General features: G+C 43.1%; 1 protein-coding gene across 1 annotated transcript in view; it reads right to left on the bottom strand.

Annotated features, from left to right (window-relative positions):
• The window catches only part of ASPSCR1 (ASPSCR1 tether for SLC2A4, UBX domain containing), a 63,700-nt gene that overhangs the window by 29,855 nt on the left and 19,271 nt on the right, over positions 1-14,574 (bottom strand). Inside the window, exons 5-8 of the mRNA XM_063120184.1 lie at positions 11,554-11,611; positions 9,931-10,004; positions 7,823-8,267; positions 2,586-2,725 (exon numbers count right to left, since the gene is read on the bottom strand). Coding sequence (XP_062976254.1) covers positions 2,586-2,725; positions 7,823-8,267; positions 9,931-10,004; positions 11,554-11,611 — 717 coding nt within the window. The remainder of the gene's footprint in view (positions 1-2,585; positions 2,726-7,822; positions 8,268-9,930; positions 10,005-11,553; positions 11,612-14,574) is intronic.

The raw sequence follows: 14,574 nt of genomic DNA, 5'->3' as shown, positions 1-14,574 counted from the left end.
ATCAGAGAATTTAACAACAAAACCGCAAATACAACTCAGAAGTGTTCTTACGGGCATTTCTGTTCAAATTCAGCTCTATAGTTTAACTCTGTCTATTTTAAGAAATTATATAGCAGTCTTCATTGAAACTACCCAATTGCTTCAATATCAATGTATTTTTTCAAGCCCATGAAAACATTCAAATATGCATCAAGTACCAATGGTATATATGCTTACAGAAAGAGAATTTGTGCATTAATCTATTTGTGCATTGGACCTTACATTTAGTAATCTTTTCAAAATCTGCACAAGACAATTAACTCATTTATCCTAAAATTTATCACAATCCTGACACCAACATTCTGATCAGGTTTGCTCAATCACCGTGGCTTAGTGTGGCTTATTTAAGCCATGATGAAGCACAGCACTTGTTGGCGCCATCCTGAATATTCAAGCCATGGCTACAGCTTGTTGTGTCATCCAAACCTGAGGAGGGTGAGTTATGCAAGAGTTGACCCTCACATAATCCACAGTCCCCAGGTTCAGGTGACATTACAAGCTGCAGTTGGGGCTTGAATATTCAAAACAGTCAATGGCACCCACCACAACCCATGGTGGGCTATTTGATCTATTAGCCTAATGTCTATTTTATCCTTTCCATATTGTTGCATACACTATTTAATCACCGATACACATAGAAGTTTTGTTCCAATTTCCAAAACATGGTGATCTCTATCTTTGCAATGGCCAGTAAAGTTATCTCTTTATTTCTCGATTCAACTTTTCCTTTCAACTATCCAAGTAGAATGATTATGAGATCTAATTGCATCTTTTAAAATCTATTTTACAGTGTTTTATTCTGTTTTTATTTTATTTTATCTTGTACACCACTCCGAAACTTTGAATGTAGAGCAGTATATAAATATCGGTACAAACCCCTGCATTCCTTCCCCATGCTTCATTCTGTGGGCATAGCCTTTCACCTGTAGATGAAGATTTAAGTTTTCAACTGGATATTATCATGACTCAATGTAAAAATGAGCGGAAACAAAATTCTTGACTTAAAAGTAGCCTGGATTTGCTTTTTGGCTTAGCACCTGAGAGACTTGCACTGTGATCAAAGGGAACCAAATGGAATTGCCAAGACATAAACAAAGAAACCATGAGCTTTGTTGTCCATTCATCTATCTTCTTTCCAGTGTTTATAATAGACATCTAAGCAGATGACAGTGTAGAAAGAACGTCCAAGCAACCTTATGACCTAGTCGCGCTGGCTGGAGTTACTGGAAACCAATAGGGCTTATGAACCTGAAACATCAGTTAGGAAAATCACAGCTAAAAGAATAAACCTTCAGCCTTGTAGAAGGCAGGGAATTACCACCCTGTTGTATTTGTGAGTCTGGAAAAAGTACTACAGCCTGCTCCGAGCACAGAGGATAGAGAGGGCTATCAACCTAAGCAAGGAAGGCAGGCAGAATATTCTTCCACTTAGAAGACACATTTACCATGCCTGTAATATGAGCATAAAGCTTCCACTGTCTAGAATGTACATTCAATGTAAAAATGTTTCCCTTCCACTTTCAAGTCTACATTAAGGCTGCAATCCTATGCATATTTACTTGGGAGATGTTCTCCACTTTTGAGAAAGTATTCTTAGGGATCATGCTCACCTGTGCCAGATGTTGAGCTAGATTCTCCAACTCCTATGGGAAAGCATTGAGATTCTACCTAGGGCAAGTGAACATAGCTGCGTAGTTGAGAAACTACAAGCCAGACCCCAAATTTCCAAGAACATGGAGGACGTTAAGCACAACTAGGAGGCAACCCGTCTTCAGGGTATTCAGTGTTTGTAATTAGAGATGGCCCCATCATTACAGAACTTCAAGCAGGCCCTCAAGATTCACCTGTTTACCTTGGCCTATAACTGGGTTTGGATTCCACTGGGACCATTGTGTTCATGGTGCTGCTTGGTTTTAACTGGTAATTCTGATTTTATCATTGCTTTTATTACGGTTCTTATCATTTCATTATGTTTTGTGGTGTTAATTTTGTTGTAATGCTGCCTTCGAAGGGTTTACCTTAAAAGGCATTTTGTAAATCTTTTAAGTAAATAAATAAAATAAAGGGTGGGCTACAATTACCCCATCCCACTGACAGAATAGCTTCCATCAGCGGACTGGGGACGGGGTGACTCCCATTCCTTCCTGCAATCCTCCACACACCCTCAAAATCTGCTCTGGACGGTTGGGCAACCCTCTGGGTCAATGTTTGGAAGTGGGGAGGAGAGAGTTTTCCCCCCTCCTCCTCCTCCCTCCCAATCCCCTTTCCTTTTGTGTCATGTCTTTTAGATTGTAAGCCTGTGGGCAGGGACTGTCAAGAAATACTTTTGTAAGCCGCCATGAGAGCCTTTTTTGGCTGAATGGCGGCATAAAAATCCTTAAATAAATAAATAAATAAATGTGAGCAGTCATTCACCTGTGCAACATTGGATTCCACCCACATAAATTATCCCTTCGGAAATCAGGCCAATAAGTGTTGCATCAGCAAGCCCATGGAAGACCCCATCGGTGTGGGGAGAGATCCACTAATGAAATAAAGAAACTTACCTTTCATTCTGGAGCTGGGCCAAACGTTTTCTCACATCATCTACTGTGACCTCAAAGAACTCATCAGGAAGATCTTGCGTGCCCGAGTCCAGTGGCTTCTGCAAATCTGGATGGAACACAACTGGCTCTCGCTCCAAACACTGCAGAGAGAACAGAAATTGAAGCTATGAGGATTGAGTTCAAGGAGGCATGGAATCAACACAGCACAGGAACCAGGTATCTGAATTTACAAAATGGTGCCTTTTTAGTGAGTCCTGCACAAATGGATTTGTTCATTTATCCACACAGACCCTTCATAGTTGATCTGTACCATGATCATGTCTTTTGTGAACCTCTGCCCTAATCTACATGCAATATTGTAACATAAATATTAGCCATAGTACAAGATACGGACCACACAGAACTGTACCATCACTTCAGAATTCATTTTCAATGCAACAGGTCAAAAAATCCTTGAATGTACAAAAGGGGCACATGAGAAGGCTTCCAACCTGGCTTTCTCATGCTGGGAGGTTCAGATGATAGGGATACTTTTTTAAAAAAGGATCCTCTTGCCTAGTGCATATACATGAGATTATACAAAGCATGCCATTCTGAACTTCTGAACTACTTCAGTAAGTAGCCATCTCTCTACAGCTTCCCCCAACCTGGTGCCCTCCAGATGGTTTGGACAACAACTCACAAGATTCCTGAGCATTGGCCATGCCAACTGGAGCTTATGGGAGTTGAAGTGCAGAACATCTGGAGGGCACCAACTTGGGGAAGGCTATTTTACAGTCTAAACGCTGCTGCCACTCCCTCCTCCCCTCAATCCACAGCAGAGACGTTGTTACATGGAGTTGTCATGTAAGCAGTCAACACTGCTGTAGAAGGCCTGACAGACAGACTTGTGGAAGACTGAAAGAATTTGAAAATGCCAGGCAAGAACAAGAGACCCCTTCCACCAGACTGGCTGACTTCAGTAAGCAGACAGGTGGAACAGATTTTATAGTGCAGCAGCATCAAGGCTATTTTGTACCACATTTTAGAGGATGTTCCAAGTGAGGCAAGACTTTCTTCAGGCAGCAGTTAGGTCTTGCTAGTTCTGACAGGCTAGAGAAGGTGCAGTGCAGCAAAGCTGTTGGCTGACATGCTGCGAGTGCAGACCTAAAAAGTGATGGCACCGCTTGGTCTGTGTGGCTAATAGGCTGCTTTGAAGACCAGAATCCTTGGCCATCAATGATCGGCCCGGCCTGGCCCCAGACTCCATGAACTTGGAAGTTCCTATTTATAATCCCCCATACCCCCCACCGCCTTGATGTCTCTAGCACATCCCTGTCTGTGCCCTGTTTCCCACCCACACATCCCTGGCCATCGACTGCCCTATCTTATCCTCACTTTGCTCCAGCACCACCACCCCTCCCACCCTGAACAAGCCCTCTGGGAATAGAAGGAGTCTCTCTCAATTGTCAGTAGAGACAACACAAATTACAAGGCAAGATTTCCTCTATTTGTGGGCACCAGAGGGTAATTTGGGAAGTTAAAAGAGTGAGGTTGCGTGGGTGGGACCCTCAGCTACTTTTAGAAAGTTGAAGAGAGTTGGGTCTAACTAGAGGGTGAAGGAGCCTGATTGTAGCTTTCCCTGGTCAGAAAGCACAAGGAGTACCCACGAGCTGCCAATCTATCCTCTCACAAAGACTACTGTCGCCTGACTCTGGCTGTTTTAGAGGCTGGCAGCAGCACAGACTGTCAGTTGTCTTGTACTGACAGTCTGGGACTCCTCCCCCTGGATTACCAACAAGATGGTTGCCCACCGCATAAAACCTGGGTGCTTTGCCACTGTCCCACACATTAGATTTCATGGGAATGGCACCAGCCATTCTACAAACCGGCCACCAGGGACAACCTTACTGTCAAACAGAGGTGAGCAACTTGTGGCCTTCCAGATGTTTTAGCCAACAATTCCCATCAGCCTTAGCCAATATAGCCAACGATGAGTGATGAAGGGCCATAGGTTGTCCACCCCCGTTATGGCACTCCCTTCTAGAATCTCCATATAGTGGGCTCCAGTCAAAGCTGATGTGTGCATGTTGACTTTTACGGCAGGAGTGGGAAACCAACAATTTCAGCTTTTATGGACTGCAGCCCACGCTGGGGGGCCAGGGAACCAAAAATGGCCCCTAGACTTCTAGTTTCCCACCCATTATCTAGAATCATTGTGTTTACAGCACGATCCCAAAAGGAGAAGCGTGCAGAACTCAAAACACAGAGAAATGTATACGTAGATTAATGACAAGTCGAAAGTTCATTAAGAAGGACCTAATGAGAGTGGTAAAGTGAAAACTTTGCAGGCCAGTGTCACTTTCCTTTGGCCACAGTTCATATTCTATTCCTTTAATTGTCCAGTTAGTGAAGTTGAGCTATTTTGTGCTCTATATCTCCACTTCAGATACAAGAGCTACAAAGCAAGTTCTCCATCACCCCAATGTGGAACGAACCAATAGTAATATGGAACAAAATTCTAGATTCCTCAAGAGGTTCACATTCTGGGGCCTTCAGGTCCTTTACATCCTCTCGTGCAACTGGCTTGGTATGAAATACTTTCACATTCGGCTCTTCTCTCAACAGCACTGAGTGCTCAATAGTCAAAGCAAATCCCAGAAGGGCTATGTCTAGAAACAAGTAATTGACTTGAGGACAGAAACAATGCAACACATTCTTTGCTACAGACTATTAAACAAACCCAGGACACTGGCAACTTCCAGTGTGGCTAGGGATGGCTGCCAAAAATGGAGACAAAGGGAAAAGGACCTCTGGCATACCAAGCCTTTCCAGTAGGCCCCCCAATATGATGTCACTTATCAGGTCAGCTCTCAGCTTTGGGTGTGGAGCTACCAACGAGGAGTTCATGGACAGCTTCTCAACTGCCAACTTCATCATCATTATCATTATCATCATCATCGTGCTCCATGATCTGATCAGCTTTCAGAGGATGACAAGAACCAACTACGATGCATACATACAGGCAGGTTGTGTGTCTGAATGCTTGAGCGGTGGCCATTTTGAATGGGATCATTTTTCCATTCTGGGAACCATTGCAAAAGGCTCATAAGGGAAGAATAAATATGAAAATACTAGCCTCTTTCATGCTCTTCGATTTGGATTCCCAAACTGAACCTCTGAGAGATCCTTCATCAACAGGATTATTTTACAGTCTGATCGCAGTGCCATGGCCATGCCACTCAAAGCTACTGATTACACCCTTAAGTATTACTGTGGTCCACAGTCAAAAAGATGGCAAGGCATGCTGTGACTTTAAAAACAAGGTGCTGGGCAGAACCAGCTCCTCTCCCCCACTGCAGAATTCTCTGATCTCGAGGAGTATTTGGAGTAAAGCTACCTTCTAATAATTAATGTTTTGACATCAAAGTCAAAGCATGGCTTGTCTGTAAACCATCCCCAGCCCAGAAGTGGAGGGACGCCGGCACAGATTTTATCCAGCCTCTTCCATCAAATCCAAAAAACCACACACAGGCACAACATTAATGGGAAGATTCTTTTGCTAAAATGGACCTTTGATGTTTAAAAATAATTTGTTTTGTTTTGGGTTTTTTCTGCTTCCCCCTCTGGACTGAAAAGGGACAAAAAGCAGATGCCATGTGGCCAGCCCCATTCTGGGGCTGCTGATGAGAGCAAGGCGAGGGAATGGAAGGAATTGAGGAGGGAGCAGCGCAACGTAATCAATCAGCGGCAAAGGCACCCGAGATCAAAGGGCCTGGAAGCAGCAGTCAAAGTCACACGCTGTTTAACATGGAGGGAGGGAAACCTCCAGCAGAACCTGCAGCTGCTCCCAAGAGAGCGGTCCACCAGCCTTGAGAAGACACGCTCCAGGGGCATGTCTTAAGTGGCCCACGATTTTGGCAGTGGAAGGACCCCTGTCAAGGTTTTAGAGCAGGTTTCCATAGCTACAGGCAAAACAGTGCAAGAAGAGTTAGTGCTGGCCTCAGTGCAGTATCAGAGCCCATGGTCAGCCAACACTTCGGCCATATCCTCAAGGATGAAATGAAGGTCTTTTTCCAACGCCAAATGCCAACCTGATAGGGCAGCATCCACACTGAATTATAGGATATCCAGCCAGGTGACATGCTCAAGAAACTGGGTGTTGGGAGTGGGATGGAGAGGTTTTATTTATTTATTTATTTATTTTATTTCATTTCATTTCATTTCTATGCCTCCCAATAGCCGAAGCTCTCTAGGCGGTTCACTCCAGGGATCACGAAGGACCACCCAGTACTGCATCACTTGGCAAAAAAATGTTTGCTGTCTGTATCAGACATTATTTAGGACCAAGCCTAATGACATTCCTGAGCACACCAAAGAGTTGCGCCTAGACTTTGGGGACTCAGGAAGAGGGAAGGACGAATTCTTATATTCCCCTAAATTTCACAGGTGTTTCTCCTACTGTTACTATTTCTAGATCATTTTGTTTCCACATCTTTCTTAGCTAGCTCAGTCATAAGGGTCAACAAGGGGGAGTAAAACCTCAGGAATTTCACAGCAGGAAGATTTCCCAAAGGTACACATAGCAAGTACAACTAAACTGAGGACAAACGTTATCCCAGGGGATTACAGTGACCTCTGCAAGTCATTTCTAGAGGATAGTCTCAATAAGGCCTCAATGCCACCTTCTTCTGTTCCTCCTGATACAGTTGCATGCTGGGAAAGTTTTACCATAAAAGAGCTCTTGTGACTTAAGGAACTTCTCAGCAATTCTGAGAATAGGAGGCAAAACTGGAGGAAGCTTTGATAAATCAAACACTGTTCCTGTTTCAGCAGAAGCATGCTACGAACATCTTCATGCTCTGCCCTGGCCTTGAATGTACACTTCAGCTGTATCCTTAATCCTGCAATCTGTACAGCAAACCCTCAAAATCTGTATGTTGACTGTCACCACACCTCACCAACTCCAAATTTACAATGTCAAAATGCACTAAATCGGGTTTACAAACTCTGACTTTACCATCATCTTGTTCCACTCTGACCAATACATCAAGTCAGGCAGACCAAAGATCAAACTCTGTCCAAACTACCTTAGATTTGTCAAAGTCAGAGGGTGCAGGCCAGTGGTTTGCTATAGGATTATGACACTGTAAATACTCAGAAGTCTTTTCCATCTCTTCAAAGACCAGTACTGAAGGAGGACAGGTCCTGAGAAAATCACTCTAACCCAGAACATTGTAAGCAAGCCAAACCACTACCTCTTTTTGTTCCTTTAGTTTTTCTTGGCTGTTCTTTGACTTCTTTGGCTTGGAAGGCCCTCCAGGGCTGGATAGAGATGTTGGTAGGTTTGACATTGGCACATCCGATACTGGAGATATCATTGCTACAGGAGAGCCAGTGCTGCCCAGACGCTGGCCCCCACCGACAAAAGGAACAAACGAAGGAGGCGTAGGCTCCAAGGGAGGACAGGGCTCCGCTGAGCTGTTCTGAGATGCTTCACTCCGGTCCTGCTTATCAGTATAAGTGTTGGCAAACGCAGACTCATTGCTGCAGGTTGAGCTTGTTGGGAAGGCAAGTGCGTGTGGTTCAGACGTACCCAACGGCTCTTCCCTAGAGGACGGCCTTTCTTTTAGCTCTTTAGAAAGAGATTCACTGCCCCCAGCTTCTGCATGTCCAGAGGAGGTGGCCTTCTTTGTGACCACCCTAGAAAAAGGCATGAAAATGGAAGAACTGAAGCTATTATTGACAGAAAAAATGTTGACGTTTTTCTTACTCATAAGCAGCCCAGGTTAAACAACCCCCCCAAGTCATTTCCTCAACAGAGGAACAAATAACAGCTTCTGAGAATCTGGGCACGTCATGCTCCACAGAAGCAATGCCTAAAAATAAATGCCACCCTTACATGAAATAGAGCAGGCATTTTGACCTAAGGGCTCTGATTCTAGAGCGATGAGAATTGGGCGAATAGATGTGGGTTAACAGGTAGCAATCCAAGGTCAGGTCACTGCACATGAGTCAGGAGAAGAGGCAGCCCCCACCCCACATTCTTCAAGCATATTAGAGTCATGTTTGAAGAGGGGAAACAAATCAGTTCCGTTCTATTTCCATATTAACCATAGACTGTTAATGGAAATGCAAACTCAATACATGAAATGATTACTAACAAAACATAAGTGTTGTTATGACAGTTGACAGAAAGTAGGTCAGGAGACACAAATATGTACACACATACACAAGAAAAAATCTGTCTCATACACTACATAAAAAGTGTGGTCAACACACTGTGGGGAAGCAGGAATCTGCCTTATCCTGTAATGAGTGAAGTAGCACTCAAAGGAATCACAGGAAAGGAGCAACCGCACACAATGAATGGCTTACAGGGAGATATCCCAGAGTAAAGGGCGTGTAAATAAGGCCTTAGCTAGACCTAAGGTTTATCCCGGGATTGTCCCGGGGTCATCCCTGTTCATGTAAATGACACACAGGATATCCTGGGAGCAGGCAGGGAAGACCCCAGGATAAACCTTAGGTCTTAGCTAAGGCTTAAGGTAACTGCTGATGGCAATATGCTAGAATATCTCAATAGGGGCCTTGGGAACACATTGGCATATTTAATAATTTATTTCAGACACCTATGTGCCAGATTCTCTGACCAAAAACTCCCAGAAATGCATAAAAAAACCTGACTAAACACTGCCCTCACCCAAAATTATTAATGAAGTCAAGTTTGATAGTTAAAACATATAGGCTTAAGAGCTAAAAACTAGCAGCAGTCAAATCCACCAACATTAGATTCAAGTTAAAATGTATATTAGGCATCCGGCTTGCAGAAGTTAAGAAGTAAGGGAGCCCAGAGGAACTCATCAGGAAGAACATTTCAAACTGTGGGTGCTGCTACAGAGGAAGCCCTGCCCTATATCCTTACTAACATAACCTTATGTTAAGCAAGGCCTTTTCTGCTGACTTCAGTGTATAGGAAGCAATGTGTAGGAAAAGGTATTCCCTAATATACTAAGGACCCACCAAAAATAACCTCTCCTAGCCATCGAGAAATGCTGCAAAGAATGGGTATCTGCTCTTCTAGAAGCTAAGATGTGTAGTTAAAGGTACTGGTCAGAGTTTCAAGTAGATAAGTCATTATGCATAAATTCCTTCCAGCAGCATTGCAGCTACAGCAAGCATATCTAAGCAGCCAGTTTCAATAAACAGGTAAATACAATAATTATCAAGCCCCCAAAAATACCTGTCTCTGGACACTTCCTTAAATACTTCTCCCCCACCCTTCAAAATGTGAAATGTATTGGGTTTGTGAAAAACAGAGGGAAGCCAAGTCCACTAATAGGGAAAACAGTTTGTTCCTCCCAACCTGATGATGGCGCTACCACCTGTCAGGCCAAGTGACTTCAGGGTTGTCTTCTGCAAAGCAGTTTTCCCAGTGACCTGCAATAGAGATGGAGACAGATACTTCGTTGATCAGTTCTGAAGCAACACCAAAGGAGTAAGGGACTTCCTCTCAAAGACTGAACCATACATGTAAGCAGATCTATATTCTTTTAAATGTAGGCAAGGTTCATAGCTTAGGTATAGAGCACATGTTTGGAATGCGTTAAAAAAGTTCCCAGGTTCAATTCTTGTCATTTCCAGTTAAAGCAGAGGTGGGCAATTTCAGGAACCACAGAGGTCATTTTCACCCCATCCCCCCCTCATCCACCGTGGGCTGCACTGCCCCTCCCCTGCTGAGAAAATAAATAATACAAATTATGCTTTAAAAATGGCGTCTGGAGCAGCTATGGAGCACCAAAAAAGTTTTTTAAAAAGTCAAGATGGTTGCTACAGTTACCTTCTCTCTCTCCCCCCCTACAATTTAAGGGGGGGGGGTAGCAGGGGGCAGCAGGGCTGCATGCAGCAGGGGTCACACGACACCCACCCTGAATTAAAGGCTTCTCAGGTAGCTACTGTAAACATAGCTCCGATTTCACGTGTTCATATTGTTCATACGTTCAAGTAGTAATTTAAACATGTCTGTGTTGAGTTATAAGGCAGGCGTGAGCAAATGCAGGATGTCTGGGGGGCCCTTTTCCACCACCAGATCACCATCCTGTGGGACGCACACACCCCGGGGGTGCCATAAATAATTTTTAAAAAATACAATAAAAAGAATTTTAAAAATACCATTCATAGTGGCTAATGGAGCACCTAAACAGTCAAAATTAGCTTGTTTTCAAGCTAAATTTGACCTTTCAGCACTCTGCAGGCACTCTTGATCGCTTTTTTTTGGGAAAAAGGTTCCCCTCTGATTTTTTTTTGCAGGGGAGCACATGTGACCCTTGAGCCATGTGTTGTCCGCCCTTATTATAGAGGAATAATAACTTCCACCTCAGAAGTAAGATTAGAACAAGACAGCCACCCTTTTGCCCGCAAACCCACCACAAAAAAACCCCAAACCCAACCCAGTGCTCCAATTGCAAGATAGCAGAATGGATGCTGTCCATCCTGTATTCTCTGCATAAGGGGTGATCTGTGCATAGCCCAGCAGGAAATGCAGGGGAAGGCTGGCATTTATTTTGGGGGTGGGTGAGGGCAGGGGCTCTAAAATGCTGACATATAAAGAAGTTTTAAGCAAAAACAAAAATGCTGCAGAGATCAAAACATGGAAAAAGCAAATATTTATTAAAATAAAACCACTGTTGTGACTCTTGAGCTTTAAAAGAACTTGAAAAACACACACACAAACAGGTCATTGAGAATGTTTTATGGGCTCAGAGGCTTGAGCTGAGCGACCAGTGATTATGTTCCAGTGGAGGGTTTCCCCCCCCTCCCCCACACAAACACATCAAGCTTTGAAGAGACCAAAGCTCTTCCATTTCCCTTCTTCAGTGAGCCCAGAGAAGGAACACATTTTCCAGTCTGGAAAGCAGTGCAGGGTAGATCTTGTTATTTTCAGTGGCAGATGAAGGGGGGTGGCTGAGAAGAAGGTTTGTTGACTTACCTCATCTCGCATGTAAATACAGACGGGGGAGACTTCACCTTGCTGCTCCACGTATTCCCTGCAAGGGAAGGAGGGAAAGTAAATCTGGCCCCATTAAAGTGAATCCTGTGCTGGAATCAAGCCCATTGAAAAAGCAACCTGCCTGACAAGAAGCCAATATTTCTGTGCAATTTCTCAAGTGTAGCCCAAGCCAAATACCCCACAAGAGTAGGTATTTGATTGAACGCTGAAGGCACAAGGCACTATTTTTGCTCTCAACCTTTTGCTTCAGGGCAAATCAACTGCATCAAGGAAGCCATTTTAGAGCACAACAATGATTAGAATACACCAGCCTGATGCAACTTGGCTCAGCCTGCAAAGACGCATCCATCAGGCCACGTCCCAATGACCACGAAACTTCACTTATCCAAAACAGGATGCTGTTCAAGCTGGACCAAACAAGCTCAGGCCATCCAATGTAGCAGCTTCATCTTGCCAAAGACTAGACAGACTACTCTGCCTCCGCCAGCAGCGGTGGGCAACCTGCTGATCTGCAGATGCTGGGCCATCAGCCCCTGACAGCATGGTCAATGGTCAGGAATTATGGGACTTGCAGTCCAAAACATTTGGAAGGGGTCATCACCTTCTTCTTACATAAAGGTAAAACCAGGAATATGCTACAAACTCACTGTTTTATTAACATAACACAGAGGCAGCCAACATTTTAGGAAAGCATGTTACAGACCAAACCCATGTATGCAACAGTGGCACTCTAGTACATACTTATGTACTCCTTAGATGCTTTGCTATACAGTTACATACAAAGCAATGTAAAAAGTAATGTTGCATATAGAGTCCAGAATAAGTTATTCATTTAAATTATACCCCAATTTTCAGCATGAACCATAATTCTTTTTTCAGGATGGAAGATGAGAGGAAGAAAGAAATGTAGAAAGACAGGGAGACAAGGAGGATGAGACGAAGGAGACATCAAGGGAGCAGAATAGGGGAAGCTGCTGTAGGGCTGGAGAATATTAGAGAGGCTGGTATATGAATCCATTTTAGGGCATTAGGTGGATTTATCATCTCTACAGTAACTGGCCAAGTAGTTAGATGGGAAGTGTAGCTGGTACTATGATTTCCCCCCTACTATTGTGTCATACTGTGTTTTTAGTGTATGCTTTTGGATTTTATTGTTATGTTGTATTTTGTATTGCCTGTTGCACTGGAACACCAACCTCTGAAGGTGCTAGGCTTTATATAGAGCTTTTAAAATAATGGGCAAGGTGTTTCACCATCTTTGCCCTCCTAGAAAACTTGTGAGGTAGATTACCATGATTCCCAATTTATAGAAAGTGAGACATGCCACAAAGTGTCTTGAACCCAGGTCTCCCATGCTCCAATCCACTCTGGTAAAAAAAAAAAGGTGGGGGGAAGATAGTCGCTTTAAAAAGTTATAGCCTATAACCATAATTTAGTTCCTTTTAAGGATGTCAGCTTTTCCACCATCCTTTGCTCCTGTACCTTTAGCAGCAGCTTTATTTATTTATTCATTCATTTATTCATTTATTTATTTATTTATTAAATTTATATACTGCCCCATAGCCGAAGCTCTCTGGGCGGTTTACAAAAGTTTGATTTGAAGATATTAGCATCTGACAATGTGTATCTCCATGACATGAAAATATTCTCGGGCTGATTTCTGCATACTAAGTGGATGTTAAAAACAGGCCAAGTTGGGGGGAGAAGGATTTTTGGTCAATTTGCAACCCTACCTCCTTCTGAATATCAGTGTCAGCATTCCAAGTTATAGCCTACTGTAGGAAGAAGGAGTCAATCTAAATAGGTGCTCCAAACATTTGTGAACGTTTCTGTTTCCCCATTCATTGGGAAGAAGGCTAAAGCCACAAACAATATTCTACAGAAGAGGTTCAAAAACGTATCCAAGACCCAGTGAAAGATTTAATTCTAAATCTAACATGAATTTCTGTTTGGTCCAGGGAAGATGGAATGTTGCTCTTTCCCAAACAGAATCAGCTGTGCCTGATGAGATTTTAGTGACAAAATAAAAATACTTGGTCAAGACAGGAAAATAGAGTGCATCAGTAAAGGAGCCAAAGGCTTTCTGTGTTAAATCACCAGCACCACAAAATTAATGGTTAGTACTCAAGACTGAAAGGAAAGGACCAACAGCCAAGGTTTAAGCCTAGCGGGACTGGATCTTAAGATGTTTTGGCCAAAAAGTGAGTAATTAGTAGAACAGCACATCTTCTTAGTTCCACACCTACCATGGCATTTAACATAGTCATGTGTTAAACGCCCTAGATAATAACCCATGGTTCATTCTTCTAGAAAGCAGCAACTGCCAACAAGACATAGAAATGATGTGGATAGATGAAGGTACTATTTTGTAGACTCTAATTACTATTCCATGAAAATGATTTTACTTAAAGGAGTTCCCATTCTTAGTAGAGTTCTCTCTTAAAACTATCACCCTAACATGTATGTCGTTATTTGTCTGCACACTTTACCATCTTCTACCTCCTTTCCCCTATACACATTTAACTCATCCTCCACTAATTTCAAAAATATCTTTTGGGTTTTGTTGAGGTCCCCAAGAAAATTTGAAGACGACATGGGTGACCCTTTGGCCATTCTTTGTTGTCCAACAGTGATGGAGGAATGTACTGCAGAAGTCCAGCTCTATCAAAACCACTGGTTATAGCAAAATCTATGCCCCCTCCCCTGCAAAGAATTCTCCTACCTATAATTTGGGGAGGATGGAATGTCTAATAGACAAGTTCTCCCAAGTGGGGGAAAAAAACATTTTTCTAACTGACTAGCAACCATTTGATTAAACAGAACAAATGACACACTAATATTAAGGGATGAGTGGTACTTAGCTGATATTTCAACGTATAACATGTTTATGTTAGCATGTAAGCAAAGCTATTTATTTATTGATTGATTGATTGCCGAAGCTTTCTGGGCACTTCACAAAAGTTAAAGCTATGCTCCTGCAGGAGAGTAGAATGACTAAAT

Source organism: Elgaria multicarinata, chromosome 3, assembly GCF_023053635.1.
Source record: "Elgaria multicarinata webbii isolate HBS135686 ecotype San Diego chromosome 3, rElgMul1.1.pri, whole genome shotgun sequence".
NCBI lineage: Eukaryota > Metazoa > Chordata > Lepidosauria > Squamata > Anguidae > Elgaria > Elgaria multicarinata.
Note: the sequence above shows the minus strand (reverse complement) of the source record. Positions and strands in the feature narration are given on the sequence as shown.